The 23,081-nt window shown below is 39.0% G+C and overlaps 1 protein-coding gene across 1 annotated transcript in view; it reads right to left on the bottom strand.

The window, feature by feature from the left end:
* Nucleotides 1-402: 402 nt before the first annotated feature.
* IFFO2 (intermediate filament family orphan 2) overlaps nucleotides 403-23,081 on the bottom strand; it is a 41,161-nt gene continuing 18,482 nt past the window's right edge. Inside the window, exons 2-9 of the mRNA XM_067567543.1 lie at nucleotides 16,277-16,337; nucleotides 15,341-15,436; nucleotides 12,697-12,837; nucleotides 10,582-10,724; nucleotides 6,988-7,108; nucleotides 4,162-4,254; nucleotides 3,272-3,402; nucleotides 403-2,810 (exon numbers count right to left, since the gene is read on the bottom strand). Coding sequence (XP_067423644.1) covers nucleotides 2,705-2,810; nucleotides 3,272-3,402; nucleotides 4,162-4,254; nucleotides 6,988-7,108; nucleotides 10,582-10,724; nucleotides 12,697-12,837; nucleotides 15,341-15,436; nucleotides 16,277-16,337 — 892 coding nt within the window. The 3' untranslated portion in view covers nucleotides 403-2,704. The remainder of the gene's footprint in view (nucleotides 2,811-3,271; nucleotides 3,403-4,161; nucleotides 4,255-6,987; nucleotides 7,109-10,581; nucleotides 10,725-12,696; nucleotides 12,838-15,340; nucleotides 15,437-16,276; nucleotides 16,338-23,081) is intronic.

The raw sequence follows: 23,081 nt of genomic DNA, 5'->3' as shown, positions 1-23,081 counted from the left end.
GTTTTCGTAATCTGAGGACAGCTGATTGGTAGCCCCCAGGAAGGCTGTGTCATTACAGAAATGAACTCCTATTATGAACAAATGTTTCCACTTAAGTCACTAGAGTACTACAAACATTCAGCTTTGGCAGGTGGTCTCTCAGCCTTTTGAGAAACCGAATATATTTAGCAGCTGAGGTTCAAAGAGGCTTGATAACCTTAAAAATACTTTAACTGAGAACATGGAATCCCAATCCCTTAACAAAAGGGCACGACTGACACGTATTTTTCCATCTACTCCGCAAACCCCACTCCTAGTGAACATAATTTACTGCTTTGGCTAGATAAAAGATGCTAGGAATGAGCACTTTGGAATACAGGTTTCTTTAAAAAAAAAAAAAAAAAAAAAAAAAAAAAAAAAAAAAGATCTAAGCACAAAATTACACATGTAATGAAACATTTTTAAAAGGCCACAGAGGTACAGTACGATGAATAAAAGAGTTCCTAACAAGAGATATTATAGACACAAGTGGCTTGAATGTTTCAAACAGCAAGAAAAGTAAATTAATAGTGTGTCTTTGCATTACCATTCTTTTTATGGACAGGAGTAATTTAAACTCACATTGTGGATCCAGAATGGTCTCATCCCAATAGTTCTCCCCACCTGGTAAGGTATGGGGAGAGCCTATTTGTTTTATATGGTTCAAATGGCCCACAAAATTCAGTCTGGGTCTAAGCAGTCAGCTACAGGAGACTCAACAAGAATAGTGATGAAAAAACTACAGGCAGTAATGCATGGAACCAAAGCCAGTAAGTTGGTACTGTACACAAAGCAATCTGCAAGCAAGGATCTGTCAGGATTACACTACCCCTAAGGTTAAGCAAGTTGTGCAAAATTCCAAGAGGCATTCTCTGCCCAATACAGACACTACTTTACTGAGGCTTGTGCTCTGTTATGGAGAAAGCAGCACTCTGCTGTATGCTGGATTTTGTTTGGTCACAGTGACATCCCCCTGATTTTATTTCAGGCTGATGGATACAGAACAACAGTCATCTCAGCACCACTTAACACTGAGAGGATGCTAAAACCTGACATCTCTGTCCAATCTATATGAAATAATAGGAGGAGAAAACTGGTCCCACCCCCAGTACGAGGAAAGTTTCATGAAAGGGGGTGGAAAAATCATAATTTGAAATTTATTCCATAAGTCTTAAAATGGTCACTACCTACATAGCTACTTCTAAGAGCCATTAATTATGTTTTCAACCGTGGCCTGCAAAACAATTTGGTACTGTCTTCCACTTGCTTACAGCCAGAGGTTTCCATTCTTATTTTCTCTTGGCTAAGCTGTGACAATTCCTAATTACAACCAAGAACAGCCCATCTCACACCACCAGCTCCCTGAACAGAAAGTAAATAAATTAGGCTTTTGATGCTGCTTTCTCTGGTTCAAATACAGAGGAACAGATACGCAAGGCCTATGTCTACTTGCTTTCTCACAGAGAAAGCACATGGCTGTTATTCCCTAATTCCAGAGCAGCAGTAGTTTGGGATTCCTTTTACTGTGCCCTAAGAAGGATTATAGTATTTTCTGATTTTCAGTTTTTCCAAAGAGCAGTAGTCTGGAACTGTAATGATGTCATGTCTCAAATCTACATTTGTAGCATGGGGTGTCAGTACCCTGATGCTTCAGCCACACTGCTCGTGAAACTGCATTTTATGCTGCTTATTTCCCAGACAGTAAAGTAAGAACTGCAACGATTATGGTTAAAAAAAAATCTTAGGGAAAAAATTCAGGAACTGAAGGGCTGATCCCCCTCCTAATCCCAACCAAGGAAACAAAGGCATTGTAACAGACATTCCTCCACAAAGGAAGCTCTACAGATAACTAATATGTGCAAATGTGTTTTTTTAAGCTTTCCTTCCACCAAGAGATAACTGTAGCCTAGCAGGGACCAAACATTCCATATAAATAAGGCGAGCTTTTTTTTTTTTGCATAGTAGTTTAACAGTGATATTCCCACCCCATGTACCCCGTCCATCTACTTTGCCACCGAGCTGAGAACTGCTTTTTGGGATTCTAGACTCAAGCAAAAAGCTTGTGCAGATTCCAAAGGTCTCTCCCATCCACAGAGATGGCATAAAGAGATGCCTTTAGATACCTTATAATTGCATGAGCCTAGAGTCTACCTCTAACCCACTGCTATTTTTAAATGGGGTTAACAGCTATATTTGGAGGTGTTTACTTTTTTTTTTTTTTGCCAGACACCTGTGATCTTCATACTATAATTGTGTTGTGTTCCCTGCTCATTTTGCCAGTGTTCCTTTTGCTAATCAGTACAGCACTTCAGTAAGCCATAAGCATATTGGAACACCCAAGACTTTTGCAGCACTATTCTCTGCTGCTGCCAGATTTTTTTCCATTTATTATTTTTATTTTACTTATAAAAACCACCTGCTATTAATATTCCACTAGAGCGCAACATGGCTCAGCTTGGGGCAAAGGCACAGTTAAAACACCATATTTTCTTACAGAATTCTGCATCTGTAATTTGTTAACAGTAGAAATGTACAGCACCAATCCTTGGGTGGGGTGGGGATGCGTAACGGAATAAGTCCTCAGGAACCCTGTGCAAGGGCTTATTAGTCTTTGTTCTGTCAGTATTCTAATTTTTTAATTTTTTTTTCTGTATTTTCCCTTTTACTGGAATGCTCTGATTATTTATCAGCTGACCATAGGCTCCACATCTGCCTCTCTGTCAAACTCATCTTGAATCTCGTCTGTGTTTCCTGAGTCACTGCTGGCTACAGAGCTGGGAGATGGAGAATTTCTGCAGAGAAATGTAGAGAAAGATTTAGACACACAAAGTTAAGGAAGTGATACTGTTAAACAGCTTTCTTATAGTTATAATTTTAAGAAAAAAAGGGGTCGCCTTCTATCCTCAAGTAAGGTAAAACGTAGACTTAACTGGATTTACATTTTCTAATGAGTACTAACAGTGATATCTAGCACTTTTCATACACAGAACTTCAGTGTTGTACAAATGTGAGTATCACCAGCCCCATTTACTGAAGGGGATGTGGAAGCTGAGAGCACAAATGACATACAAGTCTTCCAACACAATAGTAAGCATCAAGCCCCTTTGGAAGGTGCAGAACATTTTCTTCCCAAAGTGAAAAAAGCACCAACAGGAAATATTTTACTTAACTACTTTTTAATGCACTCTTACGCAATGTGTCTGCAGGAGGAATTCTTAGAGAACAGCAGAGAAGCAGGGAACATCCTATTTACCTGTCAGCTGAGCCTTTGATAAGTCTACGACAGGTTTCCATCTGTACGTCCAGGCCTCTCTTCATGCTGCACATTTCCATGTATTCGTGGAGGTGGCGATTCATGTCACTCTTGGCTGTGGCTAGCTCCAGCTGTTCAAAAGAAGAGACAGTGCTCAGCATATAACAAGGAAACTTGCTAAATCCTCCTGTTCTGTCCAGTTTTATGGGTTGTTGGCATACTGAATGTCATGCAAGCACTCCAGTAACCTATTCCATACACATTCATGAGGTCCACAGGGCATTCTTACCTTCCATCTTATCTGAAGTTCTCATATTTATCAGCTTGTGCCCAGTACTGCAATCCAGTTTAGTTTTGTTGCTTTCAACAGCTCTTGGCTACTAATTGTTTGCATCCTGTTTATCAATGTGCAGTGATCCCTTAAACCTGCAAACTGCCCATGAAATGCTATTTATATTTTATGACTCTCAGATGGAGCATAAAGATGGTGAGAAGCTATACTAGTACAGTTTGGCATTCTCTGAAATCATTCCTTAGCAACCAGAGGGATTTCCCAAAGAGACAATGTTGTAGAAACCTGGCAAAATCTGAATGCATTTTTATTTATATTCATCCGGGCTGTCCTTTAACCACTAGGTTCAGCGTTACTTTCACCCAGTACAGTAGGCTCAAGTAGGTTATTGCACTACGGAGGAGGAACATGCTATACTGGGTATAATGCTGAGAGTCAAGTTCTGCAGTTACATACATACAATCCATCATCTTCAGTGGTTTGCAATGGAGCACACAATTTGGCCCAGAGTACACAGTACTGAAGTTCAGAACAGATTTTTAAGCTGGTGAATAAATCCTTATGCAGAGTATTTTTCTTTCACAGGGCATTTTCTCACCTCGATCTGTCCTATTGTTTCCTGATATTCTTGGTCTCTTGTTTTGAAGAAAGATTCTGTTTCATGGATCAAGTTTCCCAGATTTTCCTCCTGCTACAGAAGAACATTACAGGCCATTAGTCAGGACAGATTAAAACTGTTTATGGAATAGCTGATTTAGGTCTCAATCACGCAGCCCTTTAATTATACAACTAGCTCTCTACCCTACCCTTAATTCACTATGACTTCTTGTGGATAATGGCTTCAGGATTGGCCCCATAGGGTCAGATTTTTAAAGGTATTTAAGGCAGTAGTAGGATTTTCAAAAACACCTAGGCATCTAAAACTCATTGATTTCAATGGGTATTAGGTGCTTAGTTGATTTTGAAAATCCCACTAGGCACCCAAATTTGAATTATGAATTGAAGAAGGCTCCACAAATAAAAGGAGTAGCACAAAAAATGAAAGATTATTATGCATTATTATATTTCCAAAGTGCCTACAAGCTGTAATCATGGACCAGGACCCCACTGTGCTAGCTGTCGAACACAGAAGGATTAATAGATTTTTAAATCCAGGAGAGACAATTTTGATCATCTAATCTGACAACCTGCATAACACAGGCCAGAGAACCTCAGCCAGTAAATTTCTGTACCAAGCCCACATCTTCTGTTTGAGCTATGGTTTTTTTTTAGAAAGACATCTAATCTTTCAATAAAGACATCAAATGATATTGAATTTCATAAGTTCCTCACGAGAGCATTTTTTCAGACCTTGAACCATTCTTTTTAGCTTTCGTAACCTTTACAGTTTTTCAACATTCTTTTTGAAGTTTTGATACCAGAAATGAATACAGTGAGCCCATTACTGGATTCCTAAGTATTAATACATACTGTTCAAATGAGCCCTCTTCACCAAGCAGTTCAGATCAGTCTGTATAATTGACCTGTTCCATCATTATTTACCACTCCAATGTGTGTATTATCTGCGATTTTTTCCCAGAACATTGATAAAGATACTAAACAACGAGGAAAGAACAGATCCCTATAGGACACTCCAGAAACAATCCCACTGGATAACAATTACCCATTTACAATTACTTTGAGACCTATCAGTTAACCAATTTTTAATCCATTTAATGAGTAATACTGATTTTTGTATAGTGCTTTTAAAAAAAAAAAAATGTCAAAAGGGACCAAATCAAATGCCCTACAGAAGGCTAAGTATACCACCACAATTAACTTTACATTAAGATTGACAAAACCTGTTTTCCATAAAACTATGATGATTGGCATTAATTATGCTTCCATCCTTTAATTCTTTAAATATTGCATCCATATCAGCCTTTCCACGAGCTTGTCTGGGATCGATGTCAGGCTATGATTTACCAGAGTCGTCCCATTTACTTTTTTTTCCATGCAAAAGGAGGAAGATCATAAATGAAAGTAACTCGGGTGTTGAAGAAGAACTCTACTGGAAAAGACTCAAGAATGTAAAGTACTATGATGTTAAAGGCCAGGCACATACTCAAAACAGTCAGTCTTTATTCAGAATCTCCATCTACAAGGCAAATCTACCCTTTCCTTGTGTAATTTTCATTCAGAAGGATTTAAGCCTCTTAAAACCTTCAGAATTACAGCACAGAAGGTCCGAGTTCTGTAATACACCACTGATAACTGAGCTTATACATGCACACGTGGCTATATGCAAATAATCTGTCACTAATTCTAGCACACAGCTACATTACTTTATCATTCTGGCACTCTTCCTGCTCACCAGAAGACATATAGCTAAATATGCAGTATTCTGCAGTCTTAGCACTTTTAAGTAATCTCTGCAGTTTCAGCATGTGCCATATGATACACAAATGGAAAGATGTAAATTAACAGACTCCTGGCAGTCAACACAAGACAATATTCAGGAGACAGCTGCCTCAGCATCTTTATATTCTAGTGGTGATGGTGGGGGAAGGCAGGATTCCTACTCACCCAGAGTGGTCATGCTCCACAGTAATGGAGTGACAGTGTATACAACACTAGGGTCCCTGTTTAAATCTTATCTGCCTAGACCTTTCTCAAACACTCAATTTTCTAAAAGAGGAAGCTTGTAGCAATCAGGTTTATATCAAACAGACTTGAAAACAACAGTTTATTAACAGCAAACTCCATGAGATTCTTGCCAGGTGGCCTCATCAAAAGAGGAGATGGAAGCACAGGATCCACTGCTTTAGAAGATCCCAGAGATCCTATGCAGCCCAGTAATTCTAGCTTTTCTGCTTTGTCTGGACCACAAAAATAACTGGATGGCCAACATCTTCAAGCTCAGCACATCTGTGGCATGTGGATGGTATTCTACACACAGAATATTTAAATATATATTTCCTCAGCGCCACACATGCAGGCGGCATGATTATGTAAAAACAAAGTGAGATGCTGGCCCCTAAGTGGAGGAGCTTACAGCCAAAGGTAGTTAAATGACTGCCAGGGATGCTGAGCAAGTACGTGCATGGGAAGGATATGATTTAAAGCAACAGATGATGCATTGGTTGGGGGGGGAAGGGGGGCAAGTATCTTGTTATTTCCTTTTGCCTTATATTTTATTTTTAATGTTCTATTTAAGTTTTGAGGGAGCAAACAGACAAGATTGATGGAGGGTAGATCAGTATCAAAAAGCAAGCCAAAAGGAGCAATTCTTAGAAGATCTGAGTAAAAGCAAGTTTTCATGGCAAACTGGACCACCCGCCAAGGATCCAAAGGCTGAGAGTGGCTATACATGATAAGCTGCGGTGTGCCATCCTCTGATGGAAATAAATGGAAAACAGATTTAAAACAGAACAACTCAACTCACTTCCCCTTGGAGGTCAATCGAAGGATTGCAGTTTGTGAAATCTTCCCAAAGAAGCAAGGTGTCCTCATTCTCCTCCCATGTTAAACTGTCACAGTCATCATCAAAATCAAACGTCTCACGCCTGTTAAAAGAGTGGTAAAAAATGGGTGGAAACTATTTCAAACCATGTCTTTCCACAAGCCTCGGAAATATGTCCAAAAGAAAAGATTTAAAATACTACATTAAAACTATAGTAGGAAAGAAAGAGAAACAGAACTGCAACAGCTGAAAAATCTAAAGGATATTAAAATAAGCTCTGCTGCTCTGTCCGCAAGGTTCTGACATCTGGGCTTCTCCCTACTGTGCAGCAGAGTACTGGAATCTTGTCAACATTAATTCTACTTTAAACAGACAATTCCAGTTTTGGCCTCCAGATGCTGCTATAAGTTTACTATTTCAGCACTGAACAGTTGCTAAACCACAAGAATGTTTTAAACTATTCTCTGTAATACAGGAGGAAATCAAGTTTGACTCAAAATATAGTTTTAAATGTTCCAAAAAGCAATAGCCCATAGAACAGTTCCCATGGATTTTTTTAAAATGTCAGATGGAAAGTTTTTACATAAACATGCCGCCTGCAGCACTTGCAAATCAAATGTTGCAGTTCTAAGAAAGACTAACTGTGAACAAATTAAATTGACTCCACTGATTTTCCTTCTGCAAACAGAGGAATAAAACCACCTAATGAGTAAAATGAGCAAGTAAACAGGATTTTTAAAATTCCATTTGGAGTAATAGTTTCATTAACGTAAGTTAAAAATAGCCAGCAATAATTTTCAATATGACAGAGCCCCTTTAATTTTGTCAGTTACTAAGTAAAGTAAAGTTACAAGAAAGAGGAGACATGAAACACTTGAATAGCAGCAGAATGGAAATTCTATTTTAGCTACTTTGTTTCTTTTCCTTGTTAAAACAGAGCCTGAAAAAAATGGCTTCTTGTTTTATACTCTGCTTCTTGGTTCAGGCTTACAGACATATTTTTGTTTTCTGAGTTCATTTCCTTTTAAGATGATCACATCAAGCCGGAAGTTGAGTGCAATGTTGTATCTTATGAAGTTCAAAAACTTGGCAAGAGGACAGGCAGGGAATATACTTCTGATTACCAGCCTTGCTTATTTTTAAAAACTTGTAGTTTAATGCACCCGCCCTTCTCAGTCCGTTCAATTAGAGTTCTTTTCATTCTAAGAGCTCACTGTTTGAAAAAACAAAGACCTCCCAATTTAAACTGCTGCCTGCTTCAGATGTATTCATTGTTCAAAGACAGTTATTTGTTTTATTTTAAACTGCTGCCTGCTTCAAATGTATTCATTGTTCAAAGACAGTTATTTGTTTTATTTGAATACTCAAGACCTTTCACTAACAACAGTGCTTTAATGATGCTCCTCATTAATTACAGCTCAAAAACCAAATTATTTTCATCTCCGGTATTGGGATGAGTCAGTTTATTTGGTGGTGTGTAACCCCACCCCTCACCCACGAATCCATCACCACCAAACCCAAAGGGATGCAGGTTTGAAATACCCTTTGTCTATCACAGGTCACTTTTAGACAAACCTATGACAATTAACTGTTATTTAGGTCAATGACATTTGCAGTTAATTACAGGATTTCTAGGTGCTGCTGCTGATACAAGTTTTTTTCTTATTAAATCAAGTTTATAAAAACAGCCATTGTATAAGCCTGTTGCATTTTAATAACGTAGCCATACATTACTGCAAAGTTTGCATCAGTAATTCACTGGCATGAAAAGCAAAAAACACACCAGCAGCACGACAGGCTGCGTGGGAAGATACAAGAAAGATACAACAAGGAGGGTTTAGTGTCATACCCAAGGATCTTCAGAATGATGTCACAAAATGAGTCCCCCCCCCCCCCCCAGTAGAAAATTTTGTAAAGTGTGTGTGTAGTGGACTTGGAAGATTTATTTGTTAATTAGGAGAGCATTACAGACAGAGTATTAAGAGGACTTCACCATATTAATCAGATTTTAAGTTCCTTGTTTTTTAAAATAGTGTGGAAATTAGTGTTTGCATCAGATTTCCAGCATAATACCATTACGTGCTAAGTATTAATAAAAACTCCAAAAAATCTGCTGGTTTGCAATCAAGCACATTGAATTTCAGTAGCAAAGAAGAAAGAGAAACCAAAAATGGATTTCTATTACTCTAGGAAAGACCTGCAGTTGACTGAACTTTGACATGGAGAAGAGGGCCAGAGAGAAGTGATAGCGAGCTCCTGGGGCTCACATCTGGCATGGCATTAACAAGGGATACTCTTGCTAGTGCCCTTCTTCGAATGAAAAGAACTCACCTACAGCTCTCAGATTGGTGAGTTCCCATTATGCAAGGCCTGAAAAGCCTCATAGTGACAATTTAGATAGCAGCCAACCAGGGCAGAAAGCAAGAAGCCTGAACTCTGGAGATTGTGAAATTTACTATCTAGTATCATATCTTGTCTTACATCATGTGGGAAAGCACAGGCAATCTCCTGCTTTCCCCAACGTATTTATTCAGGAGGCAGGCAAGATACACTCAGTCTTTCAATTCCAGGAAAGGGCAAAGCTTGTGCACCTGATGGTATTCCTCATCTCCAAGGCAGTACGGCCAGTCAGCTTGAAAACATGGCAAAGCCTTCAAAGCATGCTTGCCACTGTTGGTGGCAGATGCTAGAGAAGCACATGCCAATCCTTTCCGGAGAGGCAGTAAGGAGAATTGCAGAGCTCATTGCCCCCAGACTTCCTGAACTACCCTGTCCTGTACCAGCAAGATGGTTCTGGAGTCTGATAGGCTGCTACAGCTCTGCTACCACCACCCCAACTACTAGGGGGGGAGGGGGGAGTTAAAGCAGGAGTTTGCCCTACTAATTCTAATAAGCAAGAACACACCAATCCTGAGCAAGACTGTTACAGCATTAATGTCCTTAATTTCCATAACTAGGGTGTTCTAGTGTTGGAGTTCCTAGACAGAATCATCGTGGCACTTGGCTAGAGTTATTTCCAAACCTTCCTGCAGAAATTCTGTTCATATTATGAACTGAGCTTTAAGCAAAGAGGTTAAGGAAAAACAATTACATCTATTCAAATCTCACATTCTCACACTCAAAGAAGCAGACGTAAGAAAAAAATCTCAACTCCGGAAATCTCTAACATTTATGCCAAACCACATAAATAAATAAGAGCAAAGCTTAATTCTTTAGCATGCTACACTTTAGCTATAAGCAGGGTGATCATTAAAGCAAAATTTTAGATGTCTAATTTCACTATTTATTGCTGCTTGCTTTCTGCATTGTACTTGGCATGGACAGTGAAAATAAACTGTTTAGTTAATTTTGTTTCTATCTAAATTTCATTCCCAGTCTTATGTACTACCAAAATTCTGCAGTCTGAGTTCAGCTAATGCTGAATATTTGGTGAAAAACTGTTTCTACTGGAAGTTTAGAAAGTTTGCGGAAACATACCGAAGTCTCAGGTTGCTACAACAAAAAAAATCTGAATTTGGGGCTACATTTGACCTGAAAGTCCCACAATAAAGATATCATACGCTCCAGAATACTCACAGCTGATTAAACATTCGCTTCATTTCATCTGTGATGTTCAGAGAACAGCTGACTTCATCATCTGAGAATCTGCTGTTATCTCCATCCTGCTCAGAGAGGTCATCATCAGATGTTAGCTTGCGTTCTTTCTTTTTGGATGCCACCTTAATTGGAGAGAAGGGCAATGACTAGAAGGTTCAACTGAGGTGCGGTGTCGAAGGGTACAGAGGCAAGAAAGGAGAAGTGTTAGGTTGGGTGAAAGATAATGGTTCATCAGTACCTAGTGATTCAGGTGCATGAGTGACTGCACTCATTAAGGGCGGGAATCGCATCTATTAACAAGTGGTGAACGAGGAGCAAAAGGAAGCAGTTCAAAACAGCACAGAGCAAAGCAAGCTGCAGACTACCAGAGCTCTATACACAGGTTGTATTCACTGACAACATTACATGGGCTACAGAAGGACATGCAAAGGCTAGAACGATACAGGGACCAAGCATAAGCTGGCAAGAGTGCCCAGGCAGCAGGCTTGAGAGCAATGACTGAGTACTCCCCCTCTCCTGCCACTACCACCACAAGCCTGGCGCTTTCAGAGCTGAAGAGTCACAGAAAGAGTACGTAACACTTTTAAAGGTAATCTTGATTCCTTTGCTATTCCCACCCTGCTGACTAACAATCGGTGCCTGTGACATCAATTTGACAGTACAAGAGGTATGTGGGAACTGAACTGTGAAAATACTTGGACAACTCCAAATAAATGAAGTTGATAGATGTGCAAAGAGAACTAATTGCTACCCCTGCAAAGTAAAGGATCATTCCTTTGTCCCGTGGGACTTTGGCACAAACAAATATTCATGAGCTTTTACAGATGGTCTGATGTAGTCTCAAAACACATTTAAAGCACACAGTAAATGCCAAATCTACTCTTTAATTTTCACTAATTTGCTAACTGAACCATTCAGATCTGATACTGGTGTTGCTCTTGGTGTTGATGATTTTAACCACCGCATATTTGATCAAAACTGTGCACTGAATTTAGAGCAGTAGCACAGTTTTATTATTTATCAAAGTTAAAAGACAAGATCTCTTTAGAAAAATGGAATAGTGTTGAACAAAGGGGAGCTGCAATTCTCTCCCCCATCAAGTAGCTCATTTGAATCAATTTCTGTCCAGATTACCAACAAAGCTAATGGAAACTCATCTTTACTTAGCTAAGCATTTTATAAGACATATTAAAAAGTTGATTTGGGGTGGTGTAGAGTTTACTGTCCATCACCTTTAAGACATATCTATGTGGAAGGCTCAAGAGAAGGGCAGGGATGTTTTTAAACTCTGTACAGTGCAGCCCCTAGCAGCAACTATAGAAGAAAGATTTTTTTAAAAGTCAGACTTATTTATTCAAAGATTGAAATGGAATTTTAGAGGTAGGTTGAAAGGGACAGTGATCCATTTAAAATGCAGTTACGATAAAAAAAAATGACTGTGTTAAGGGCACCCAGCTCTGTTGGGTGTATTTTGAGCTATAACTGCTCACTTTTGGAACAAAATAAAAGTAACTATTTTTCTCCTGTTAGTACTGCAGAACCAATATAGCTATGGAAAAGAAAACTGTATTCTATTCTCCCTCACATACCAGAATAATTGTAGTTAACTATCAGTCACAGAATTTTTTAAAATTATTTTTCTCTCATCATAGTGTATGAGTGAAAAAATAAGGGCTCAACTTTGAGATTACAGGCTGCACGTGCTGTGCATGAAGTTAAAATCCTCTTACCTGTGGAGAGCGCAAATGTGATGGAGCCATTTAGACAAAATGGAATCCTAGGATGCTTTTTTTGTACACAATCACTTATAAACTACCATCAAACTTTAATAATATGTTTCAAAGCACATTCTGGGCTCTCTTTTGAAGACTTTCTATGAACTCTCAAATCTTAATACTGCTGCAGATTATGTGGATCAGTTCTACAACTGGAGACAGATTCAGGAAGAAAAAGTCTACTAGGGAGAAATTTCAAAGAAGTTGAGAATGTTGGATGAAGTTTGAGCCTGGACCAAAGTCCCCAACATTTCCTTTCTTTTCTCCCCTTCATACTGCCATCTGGTCCTGCCCTAGAGAAAATTCAGGGCCTAATCACCTGGAATATCTTGGAAACGTCTTCAGAGTTGCGCTGCTGTGCTACATCGCACAGCTTAGCTGTAATATCGATTCGCCGGCAGATGTCCATGTCCACCTTCATGGCCTTTTCTTGGATCTTTGTGTCCAGGTCTGTCATGGGCTGCGGAAGGACAGTAGTGGATTATCTTCTATTGTTATACAGTTCAGGAGAGAAGAGATACTGTGGGTATCTCTGTAAGCCCAGAGCACACCGTTTTTACAACACATTAAGCCTGTTCTCCAGGGAAAGGCAGCACAAGGATAGTCTAGATTAGACAACTACTGGAATTAACACTTTCAAATCTGATTCCAACAAATGCAAGTGTTTGAGAATGAATACTAGCTACTAAGATACTCACTCCCACACCAAAAAGACTCCTCGACCCAGCAAAAGTTAACTCTTAAGGACTCAGTGAAACTTTATAATGAAGGAAAAAAAGACTTAAACCTGTTAGGCAAGTGAAGAACAAAATTTGGGATTTGATCATACTTCATCGCTTTTGCCCACTTCAAATAGGAAATTAGCATTTCATTGTAAAGAAAAAGAGATTCTGCTCTGGGAGGGGGGGGAAGAAACCAAAATTGTCCACCAACTTCATATATATTACCAAAAAAAAAAGTTAACAAAACTAGGTCTATAGAAGTCCATGTGAATTTGGTACAGAGCAAAAGTAATACCCACATTAGTCAGTCTTCTATCCCAGCAGAAAACTGTATGCCACTGCATCATATAGAGCTGCACATTAGAAAGTAGTTATATATATATTTGTAAATAGCTGCTCCTCCTTCCCCATAGGCAATGTTGATGCATGGTTGGGAGGAGATGTTCTCTATTTACAATTGTAGAGTTTCTGGACTAGAAAAATCTTGCTGTCTTGGGAAGGGCTGGCCTGAATGCAGTCATAGCCTGCTTTCACAAAGTATTTGGGAAAACACCATTCAGAGATGTGCATTACACCATGTAAGTACTATTTTCCAAGTGGAAATGATTTTGCTAACTAAACCAGAAAGGTTTAATTTGTTTTTAATTTCCCCCACCCAGGGTAATCCTTCTCTCCACAAGACATAAGTAGACTAGAGAAAGTGGCAGTTTTATTTTAAATCAAAATGTTTGTGTTCAGAAAAAAGTCTACACAAACATGAAAAACATTTGACAAAAGTTTTGATAAAGAGTATTTACATCTATTCAGTTTATCAACAGGACAAAAAAAATCACCTGCAAGTTGTTTAGTTAGGCTTTTTTTGTCCTGAATATCATTGTATAAATATTCAAAAATAGCTACTGATTTCCAGACAGCTTTGTGGCCTTCTCTACCACTGTTTAGCTCCACCTTGCAGAGCTCAGAAAGGCTGGAGGAAGCATTTGTTCTTCAAGTGCTACAGGATGTTACACTCACTACCTCCCTGGATATCCACAGTAAAAAATTAGAGTGGGAAGGATAAAGCTCTGACAAATGGCTCACATTTCGAGGACCTTTCCCAGACCTGAAAAAGAGCTCTGCATAAGCTTGTCTCTCTCAACATCAGAAATTGGTCCAATAAAAGATATTACCTCACACACCTTGTCTCTCTAAATTGCTCTCCTTCAGACTGTATCTAACCCAGCAAATATTTCTATTCTTGATAAGCCACTCAAAGAACGGGACAGCTAACTGCTGAATTTTATAGGAGTAGGTCTAACAGCCCTGTTAGAGAGAATGGATATGACTTCAGCAAGCAGGTCTGCAAGTTTGCATCAGACCAAGGGGAGGGAAAAATAAAATTCTTATAAAATTACAGACTAGATATGCATCATGAAGGATCTTAGCTACACTGCTGGCATCAGCAGCACTTGAGTACAAAAGAAGCCAGGTGACGCTTAAAATCCTGCACTTTCATCTTATTTACACATTTTCCTCAGCCATATTTACATACTAGTCCTACACACTGACAGTCAGACAATATGTTATGACTATATCCAGACTGCAAGATAAAGTTCTCAAAGCTGCCAGTCATGACATTCATTTCCCTCATAGCTGTGGGATTTGGTAGAGACTCAAAAGGGGACAGTGGTACAATGCCAGAGATACCCAGTTTATCAATTTTCTAAAAGGAGACAGCAGCACTGCAGACAAAGCCATATCTTGGAACCAATGACAGAGAGGTAAACTGGGATAGTCTCTATAGAGCCTTTCACGACGGTAGAATTGGGAGAGCCTTTTTAGTTTTCCTTTCTAACAATAACTGCTTGTATGACTCAAATCAAAATCCCCCTGTAATTATAAGAGTACCAATGGCTGTACAGTGACTGAACTTTTACCCTAATAGCATGTGGCCTCTCCAATGCATCATTTCAAAGGCTGCAGGTTTTAAATGCCATCATTGCTAGCTGGTGAGAAGGGAATGGGAAGTCAGAGATATGGACTAAGCAGCAAGTTAATGCATCTCTCTACACAGACCAGACAGGAAGCAGGGGGAAGGGTGATCTGTCTGATGCATTAGATCATAAAGGCAGCCATAATACTAACTACAAAGCAGCACTCATTAAGACCATACCCTTTTTATGAATGAAGCCATTTGCATGACAGAGATAGATTTCACAAAAGCAGGTGGGTATGGGCCACTCTACCTCCCAGAGTACTTACATCACTCATCAGACCCTTAAAGACAACCAGCTCTGCTTTCAGCCGCTCAATCTTTTCATTTAACTCTTCCTGGAGTGCTTCAGCTACTTGCGCCTCCTATGAGAAAGAATGTAAGGAAAGAGCTAAATATCAGGAAACATTTACTTAGCTACTAAGCTTCGCAAAGGTGGAAAATAGCTGGTAGGGTATACTGGCTTTTGACAGCCTGCATGTACCACCTGCATCAACCATGATAGCCCCACTGCTGCTCTGCTTTAAATGCAAGTGGTGGAAGGAGCGTGAGTGAGTTTTAGGACCAGGCTACCTTGCTGTTCAGCCAAGAGAGTAGTGTGGGTGAAGGAGTGGGGAATATTTAGATAGAATGTGATCTAGAGGTTGGGGTCATATCAACATATTTTCTCTTACTTCATTCTAAACACCAAGAACTTCCTATGTTAAGAGAACACAAATTACAGGGGTTGGTTTTCTTCTAATAAGAAGGATTCTCATGATGATGAGAGGCTAATGGCTTGGACTATTGTAGCTGAACACATCAAAGAAGCACCCTCTTACCTTCATTAAATTAGAGATTGCCTTCCACAAAAGAACTGATACAGGATTAACATTCCATTTACTGCATATGCTGAAGAATAAAGATGCATTGCTTGGGACTGAACTAGGTGAATCAAGACATTCCTCCTGCTTTAGTCACAAAATTCAGCATCAAACAGCCTAAGGTTCCAAATATTAATAGCTCTATCCAGCAGGAGATAATTCAGCCATAACTACAAGGCCTCAGGACTCTTGGGATCAAAGACTAATTAATCCAGAGAAAATATTAATTTTAAATGACCAAATTAAAGGGGAAAAAACCTACACTATGAAGTATTTTAGCTCAAGGGTTGGAGGGATGGTGGGTATTAGTACTAGGAAAGTCCAGATCCAACTAAAACCCACCTCTTGCAGGTTTTCTACCATAGACTCCAGATCCATTCGCTTTGCCAGTTCCTCCTCCCATCTGAAAGAAAAAAGATTTACAGGCAGAGATCAGATCACCATTCCTGGTAGATTTTATTTCCATCACAAAGATCTTGCCACTTGCATAAAAAGATTAGCTAGTTATTGTAGGTGTCAAGTGGAAAGCCTCACTCAGTCTTAGCCACATGTGTACGCACACAGTGCCAATTTTCAAAGTAGCCATTAGAGTTAAATTAGTTTTTCTGCTAGCGCTATTTTCATTCTTCGACTGTAGCATGTGGACATGTATAAAAACAGGACACTTTCACTGCAACAGCAATAAACTGAAAATCTTCCAGGCTACACAAGTCAGCAAATTTGCTACTTCTGGTATTTAGTCCTATAAACTCCAGGGACTAGTTATAAGCCTCCTTCATGACAATATCTTCAAATGCCTATATTTATTTATTTCACTTGTACCATAGAAGCACAGTTCCAAGCAAAGTATCTATCTTGCAAAGGTGTCCTTGAATGTTGTATGTATGCCATGACATATATGCCTCATTACTGTCATGTGCAAGAGGCACAACCATAGTAGGAACCAGGATGACATGAAGGGAGTTAAAACTTTCCAACCATCTCAGACTGGCAGGCACACACTATTTCTAAAAGACACTCCTGAAAGATTTTTACACATTCCATCTCATCAGTGCATCTCAGGCTGACGACCCGAAACTCTAGTTCCCAAGCTCAGGAAATGGGAAACTGGTAAGTGACAACAGAGCATCTGGTCCACCAGAAGAGAAGAGGAGATAAGATTGTCTAATGACATTCCCACATGTGGAAAAAAACTAAAATCATGGAACCAACTTTGGGCGAAAATAGACTAAGCTATTTACCAGCCAATATTTTTAATATACATTAATGCCAGTGAAGAGGACCAATTTAAGATGAGTGATATTGAGTGTAAATATATACAAAATGAATATTTCTTCATGTACATTTATAGGTCTGGCCTACCAAACTTAGGGCCTATCCAATAATAGCAACAGTTCATAAGTCTGAAAAAGCTGTTTGCTGACATGTCTGACAAAAATAGTGAGACATGAAAAGCAACGGAGGTCAGAAAGAACAAAAATAGAGCCCAACCACTGAAGCAGTAAGAAGAAAGGATGCCAAGGAGCCTTCCTATCAGGGCCAGATCCAATCCTTTCCATTAGCAGTTTCTTGAAGAAAATCTTGTGAGGTTGTTTCATCTCTTTTTAAAATGTTTATAGGTGCTAGCTTAATATTCATTGTCCTTTGAGCTGATGTCCAGCATAAACCAAAGGAGGTATGAACTGAGACAGCTTTTTAGCACCAGCCTCCGTTTGAGAATTTTGCACGTCAGTATTCCCCTAATTTCTTTTCCAAAAACTTCTCTCTCATCGTCCATCTCTTTTGATTAAGACTATTCTCCTTTTAAGCCCCAGTATCATTCTTGATGACCACCAGTGGCTTCCCCATGTTTATCACATAACAGAAGCATGGTATTGGTAGTAAGTGCTCCACCAATAGGCTTACCCTCAGAATTTCCAGGTTTTCTTGTTTATCCTTGCCACTCATCTACCTTGTGTTCAAATCACTTTGAATTATTTCCCCCCAAATCTTCTCAAGTCTTAAGGTTTCATCACTTTACTGCATAGTTTTATGTTCTTTCTCCAGGTTGCCAACAATCAAGTCAGGTCTAATACTGATAAGAACAGGATTTGGTAGACCAGGAGAAAAAGTTTCTCCATCAGTGGCCAATACCCAGCAGTTCGGAAATAGAATCCCATTTTCTCCACAAAAACACAGAATGCATATCTGCAGCATTGCATGATTTGCTACATCTTCCCTGCAATATATGCAACCCTGACACTACTGTACTAACTCGAAGAACTAGGAATTGCAGTTAACTAAACACATTATATTTTCATTGATCAAAGACAGAGGACCGTAAAAAAAAGTAACTTTTTTAAATTCAGGTTTTATTATATTTTATTATACAATAAGCTCTTCAGACAGTCCTTTTTATTAGGAATTTATTTTTAAATAAAGTACCTAGTAAACTTTTGGATACTGTATGATACATTCTAATCTAATGTGCTATATATAAAAGTTAAGGTGTTTTTAAAAAATGATTAAAGTCTGTGCTGCTTTAAGAATATGCCAAAGTGACAGATTTAATCCTGCAATTGATAATGGACACTTTAGTTTAATATCATTGAATTATAAATCCATCATCAGTTTAGTGTGAAAATATTTGGCTGTCATACATAGAAAGCTATGTGTGGAGAACAAAGTATTGTAGAGTTATGCAAGGTAAATTCTGGAAAGGATGGAAACAAGGTTGCTTTTCTACAGTGGATGTTAATATGTACAACTTCGTTGTCTATCATCTTTCTTGGGCCAAGCTTGTGCCACTATTCTTGAAGAGGTAACTACAGGATACTCATTCATTCAACTTTAAGGAAAGCAGAAGCTTTATCTCTGGAAAATCTGTCTGAAGCATTCCTGGTTCACTAAAGTCAATTGAACCCCAAAACAGTGGCTTCATCAGGCAACAAGGGATTCGCCCATTTAGAATAAAGCTTCTTTTTATAGTTTAACAGAAGCCTGGCTTCTGGCACCAGTAGTTAAAAGGAACCAGGGTCCACTGACTCAGTCAGCTAAAACATTCAACAGAAAGTTTCCGTTAAGTAAACCTTTGGAATGCAGCAGGTCACAAAATCTGCGCAGACCTTTCACTCCATAAATCCCAACAGAGCCTAGGAATTTGAAAGCCTAGTTACGGAGTATGACTGATCACTGCCATTAAGAAATTTGCTTTCACTAATCCAGTAAATACTGTCCACCGAATGACATTTAAAAACACTCCTGTGGTCTCTAATTATAACAAGGTATGCAACAAAAGTTATTTCTCTTTGCACTCAAATAGTTTTACAGCTAAATTAGAAGATGCAAGTCATGGATATGGTGGTCTACCCCCAAAAATATTTATTTTAATCCAAATATGATAGGATTAAGAATGAGAGAGAAGGAGAAGGAGAGCACATTTTATGGGTGAATTTCATAATCTTGACAGCACTGTGCTGTCTTGTCTTCCAATATGAATAATTTCACCATATTTTTACAAAAGAAAACTGGTAAAGTGACTGGATTTTATGGGATGTTTAGGTCACACTGAACAATTCTAAATTCACATACTGTATCACCTTTACAAGCCCCAACACACTCCCCTCACAGACTGCAGTAGGTTTGCATTTCAAATGCAGTTGAATGTCAAAGATCATTTCAGCAGCGAAGAACAAAGGCAGCTGTGGGTGTGCTACAGTTTTCAGTCTTAACCCATGAATCAGAGGCACCTGAATATATCATATCCTAATGCAGTAGCAGCAGCATTGACTACTAGGCCCTGCACTAGTGCATTACAACACAACAAGCTGACTGCATTTACTCTTTCCCTGCCACTGCAGAGCAGAGATACGTGGCATGGTAGCATTATTTGAACTCTCCAATATGTAACTGAATGCTAAAGTAGCACAGAAAGCTATTCCCAGTGTCTTTTTCTCTGCCAATGATTTACTGCCAAACAGACTAAAATATTTAGGCTGGAATTTGTATTTGCCACAAACATTTTCGCTTTCATTTCCAATTTGCATTTAGGCTACTAGTCACATGTACAAGTAACAGTTATTTTTCAAAGCTTCTCTGGTCATCTCACCTTCTGAACTGTAACTGACTGCTTAAAATTAAATTTGCTACCTGCAAAATGGTCCCCTTCTGCTACACTGAGGATGTGTCATATGGTTTTAGTCATTCATACTGCCTTGCTGCCAGCATGCTGTCAGTTGTGAATGCAAGTTAGCATAAGTAGATTAGGAAAACTGCAGTGTGCTGCCTCAAGAGAAATCTGAAATTTATTACTTAAAATGTTGAAATTGTGAATATTAATTATATTCAGGTGAAGAGATCTAACTCATTTGCATCCAGGCACTGCACATAATACAGATCTGCAGGAAAATATATTTTTGGTAAATATTACATTCAGATATTTTTACTGGTTGTAAGCCAAAAGCAAGCAAAATGCTTTAGCTTCCATCTCCAACACTTCAGTCACTCTAGAAAAAACTGTCAAAATTATGTATCAATCAGAACCTACACAGTGTATGGGGTAACCACCTTAACTTTCATCACTCCACTGCAGTTCCACTGGTTTAATTTTTCCATCTGTATGCCACAATTAAACTCCATTTTATAGAAAGGAATCATACAGCCCCAGTTCCTTCAAATAGAAACCCAAGATAATTTTTGTGAAGAATGGAAGACAGGTGCCATCTTTTAAATAACAGCTTATTAAAATTGTGTTTTCAGCATATATTTATCCATTTCTCCAATGGAAGCAGAGACCTGTGCCTCTTAAACATGGTGGTAATTTTTAAACTAAAATTAAGTTTTCTTCTGAAAATAAGCCAGGAATTACATTAGACTGATGATAAATCTGGGTCCCCCATCGTAAATCACTGATCAGTAAAGTCATCTTGTTCTCAGCTTCAGAATGAATTCCCTACTGCAAGACTGATTAGCCTCGTGTAATGCCTAGAAAAACGAAGTCACAGAGTTGACATCTGAAAAATCAGTCTTCATTTCCCCCATCACTTTTAACACAAAAAGATTAAATCCTCCACCTTAATGCTTCCAAGTAAATTAGATAATTGACTGCATCCAAAACCAATCATCCTGTATTTGCAGTAACACAAGAATTTTAAAGGGCCCTGGGCAATTGCTGCTACTATACATTCAAGTATAGCAACGAGCAAAGTAAAAGATAGCATACCCTTGAGAAGGTGCTAACTACTGTGCATTGAGCAGACACATGAAACATGCACTAAGTGGTCCTACAGTATTTTATGCTCGCCAATTTCTGCTTCTTCAGTTACCCTCTTCCAACACAAAAGCTAAGTGCAAGTCAATCACAGCATGTTTCGGATGCACTTAAATATCCTCTGCTTCTAAGCAAACTGGTAGGCTCCGCATGTAAATGGTGCTACTGTGAGAGGCCTATAAAGATGCTTCTGTAGCACTTCACCACATCACGTATGTTGCTTCCTTCCCTCTCCTGCAAAACGAGAGAGGAGAAAGCCAACCTGCTTAATCAGCATCACCCCTGCAGCATAAATGAGAGCTTGTAGTTTCCTGGCAGGACGATAGTGGGAAAGCAGATCAGCTTTTCCTATTGGAGCAGTGAGGTTTGCTGCTCTGAAGAAATAGAGGTGACAGGAATACCAGGACAAAAATGCACAGAAAGGAAGTGACTGTACAGGCTACGAGGCTGAAAACAGCAGTCCTCACATTTGTGCTGTAGGATATTAACTAGACAGCTGCTTCTAGGGCATCTGCTAGTCTCAGATATAGCTATTTCTTGGCTCAAACATCAATTCCTATGATTTCCGGCTGCAGCCAAAGAAGTTTTCAGAGCTGAAGAGGCAAATGTTGCCAACCAGAACGTACAGATTGAGAAAAGACTATTGCTAGCCTAAACCAAGGTTCCTGGGATTGTTTTTAAAAATGAAATTCAGAAAGGGCAATTCCAGTACTAACTATATTCTTCTCCTCCTCCCAAGTGAGGGCAGACATTTAAATGTTATGACTACCCTCTAACTTCACAGATTTAAAGACTCATATTACAGTTATTAAAACATGAATGGCCAGTCAAGATAAAACTAGAGGATAGTTTCCCTTTTTTCCAGATGCGACATTACATTCCAAATGTATCCAGTCACTGCAGTTTCAGGCCTCAAACTGCCTCTGCAATCATGTGATTAAGCATAAGTATCTTATATAGCTTGAAGAATTGTGTGCCTTTTACAAGAGGGAGTAGCTAGAGCATGAGACATTTAACTAACAATATAGGAGGATGCTGAGTAGCCTGCAAGGACTAACTCTGCTTTTACCGTACAGCTGAGTCACATTTCAAACTCTCATGTTTCCTTAGAAAATGGAAGAGTACACAAGATATCATCAACACTTAGATAAACTGCTATTCAAAAGAAAATGGGTAGAGACTTAAATAAATTCAACAGGGCCCACTGTAAACTTCTCTAAGCTTTTACTACTCATAACTTTTATTGGAACTAGACAGACATCTATACTGAATCCTCATTGGCAAACAATTCACAACTAAACTAGCTCCCTGGACCACCAAAGCTAAGCAACATGATCTTGCACCATCTCTTTATCAGTATGAGCAAATAAAGTTTAGATAGGATTCTAAGTGGTGGAGGGAATTGCCATCAAGCACCAGGCTGTCAAAAGAGTTCAACACGTTGATAAGTCAAAAGTTATGTATCCAGTCACTGACTTAACCTGACTTAAGTGCTGAAGACAGAAAGCATACAAAAAGAGAGAAAAAGAAATTAAGGACTTGTCCACACTAGCACTTATGCTGGCAAAACTTTTGTTGCTCAGGGGTGTGAAACAAAAACACCACACCCCCCTCAGGGGTGTGAAAAAAAACAACGCGATGTAAGTTTTGCCGGCATAAGTGCTTGTGTAGCCTCATTATGTCAACAGGAGAGAGTTCTCCCTCCAACATGATAAAACCACCTAAACGAGCGGCAGTAGCTATGTCGGCAGGAGACCATCTCTCGCCAACATAGCTCGGTCTACAAAAGTGCTTATGCCGGCAAAATTTATGTCGCTCAGGGGCGTTTTCTTTTTTCACATCCCTGAACGAAAAAAGTTTTACTGGCATAAATGCTAATGTAGAGAAGGCCAAAGAATC

Source organism: Emydura macquarii, unplaced genomic scaffold, assembly GCF_026122565.2.
Source record: "Emydura macquarii macquarii isolate MOO-44397 ecotype Brisbane River unplaced genomic scaffold, CSIRO-AGI_Emac_v2 contig_2768, whole genome shotgun sequence".
Lineage (NCBI taxonomy): Eukaryota > Metazoa > Chordata > Testudines > Chelidae > Emydura > Emydura macquarii.
Note: the sequence above shows the minus strand (reverse complement) of the source record. Positions and strands in the feature narration are given on the sequence as shown.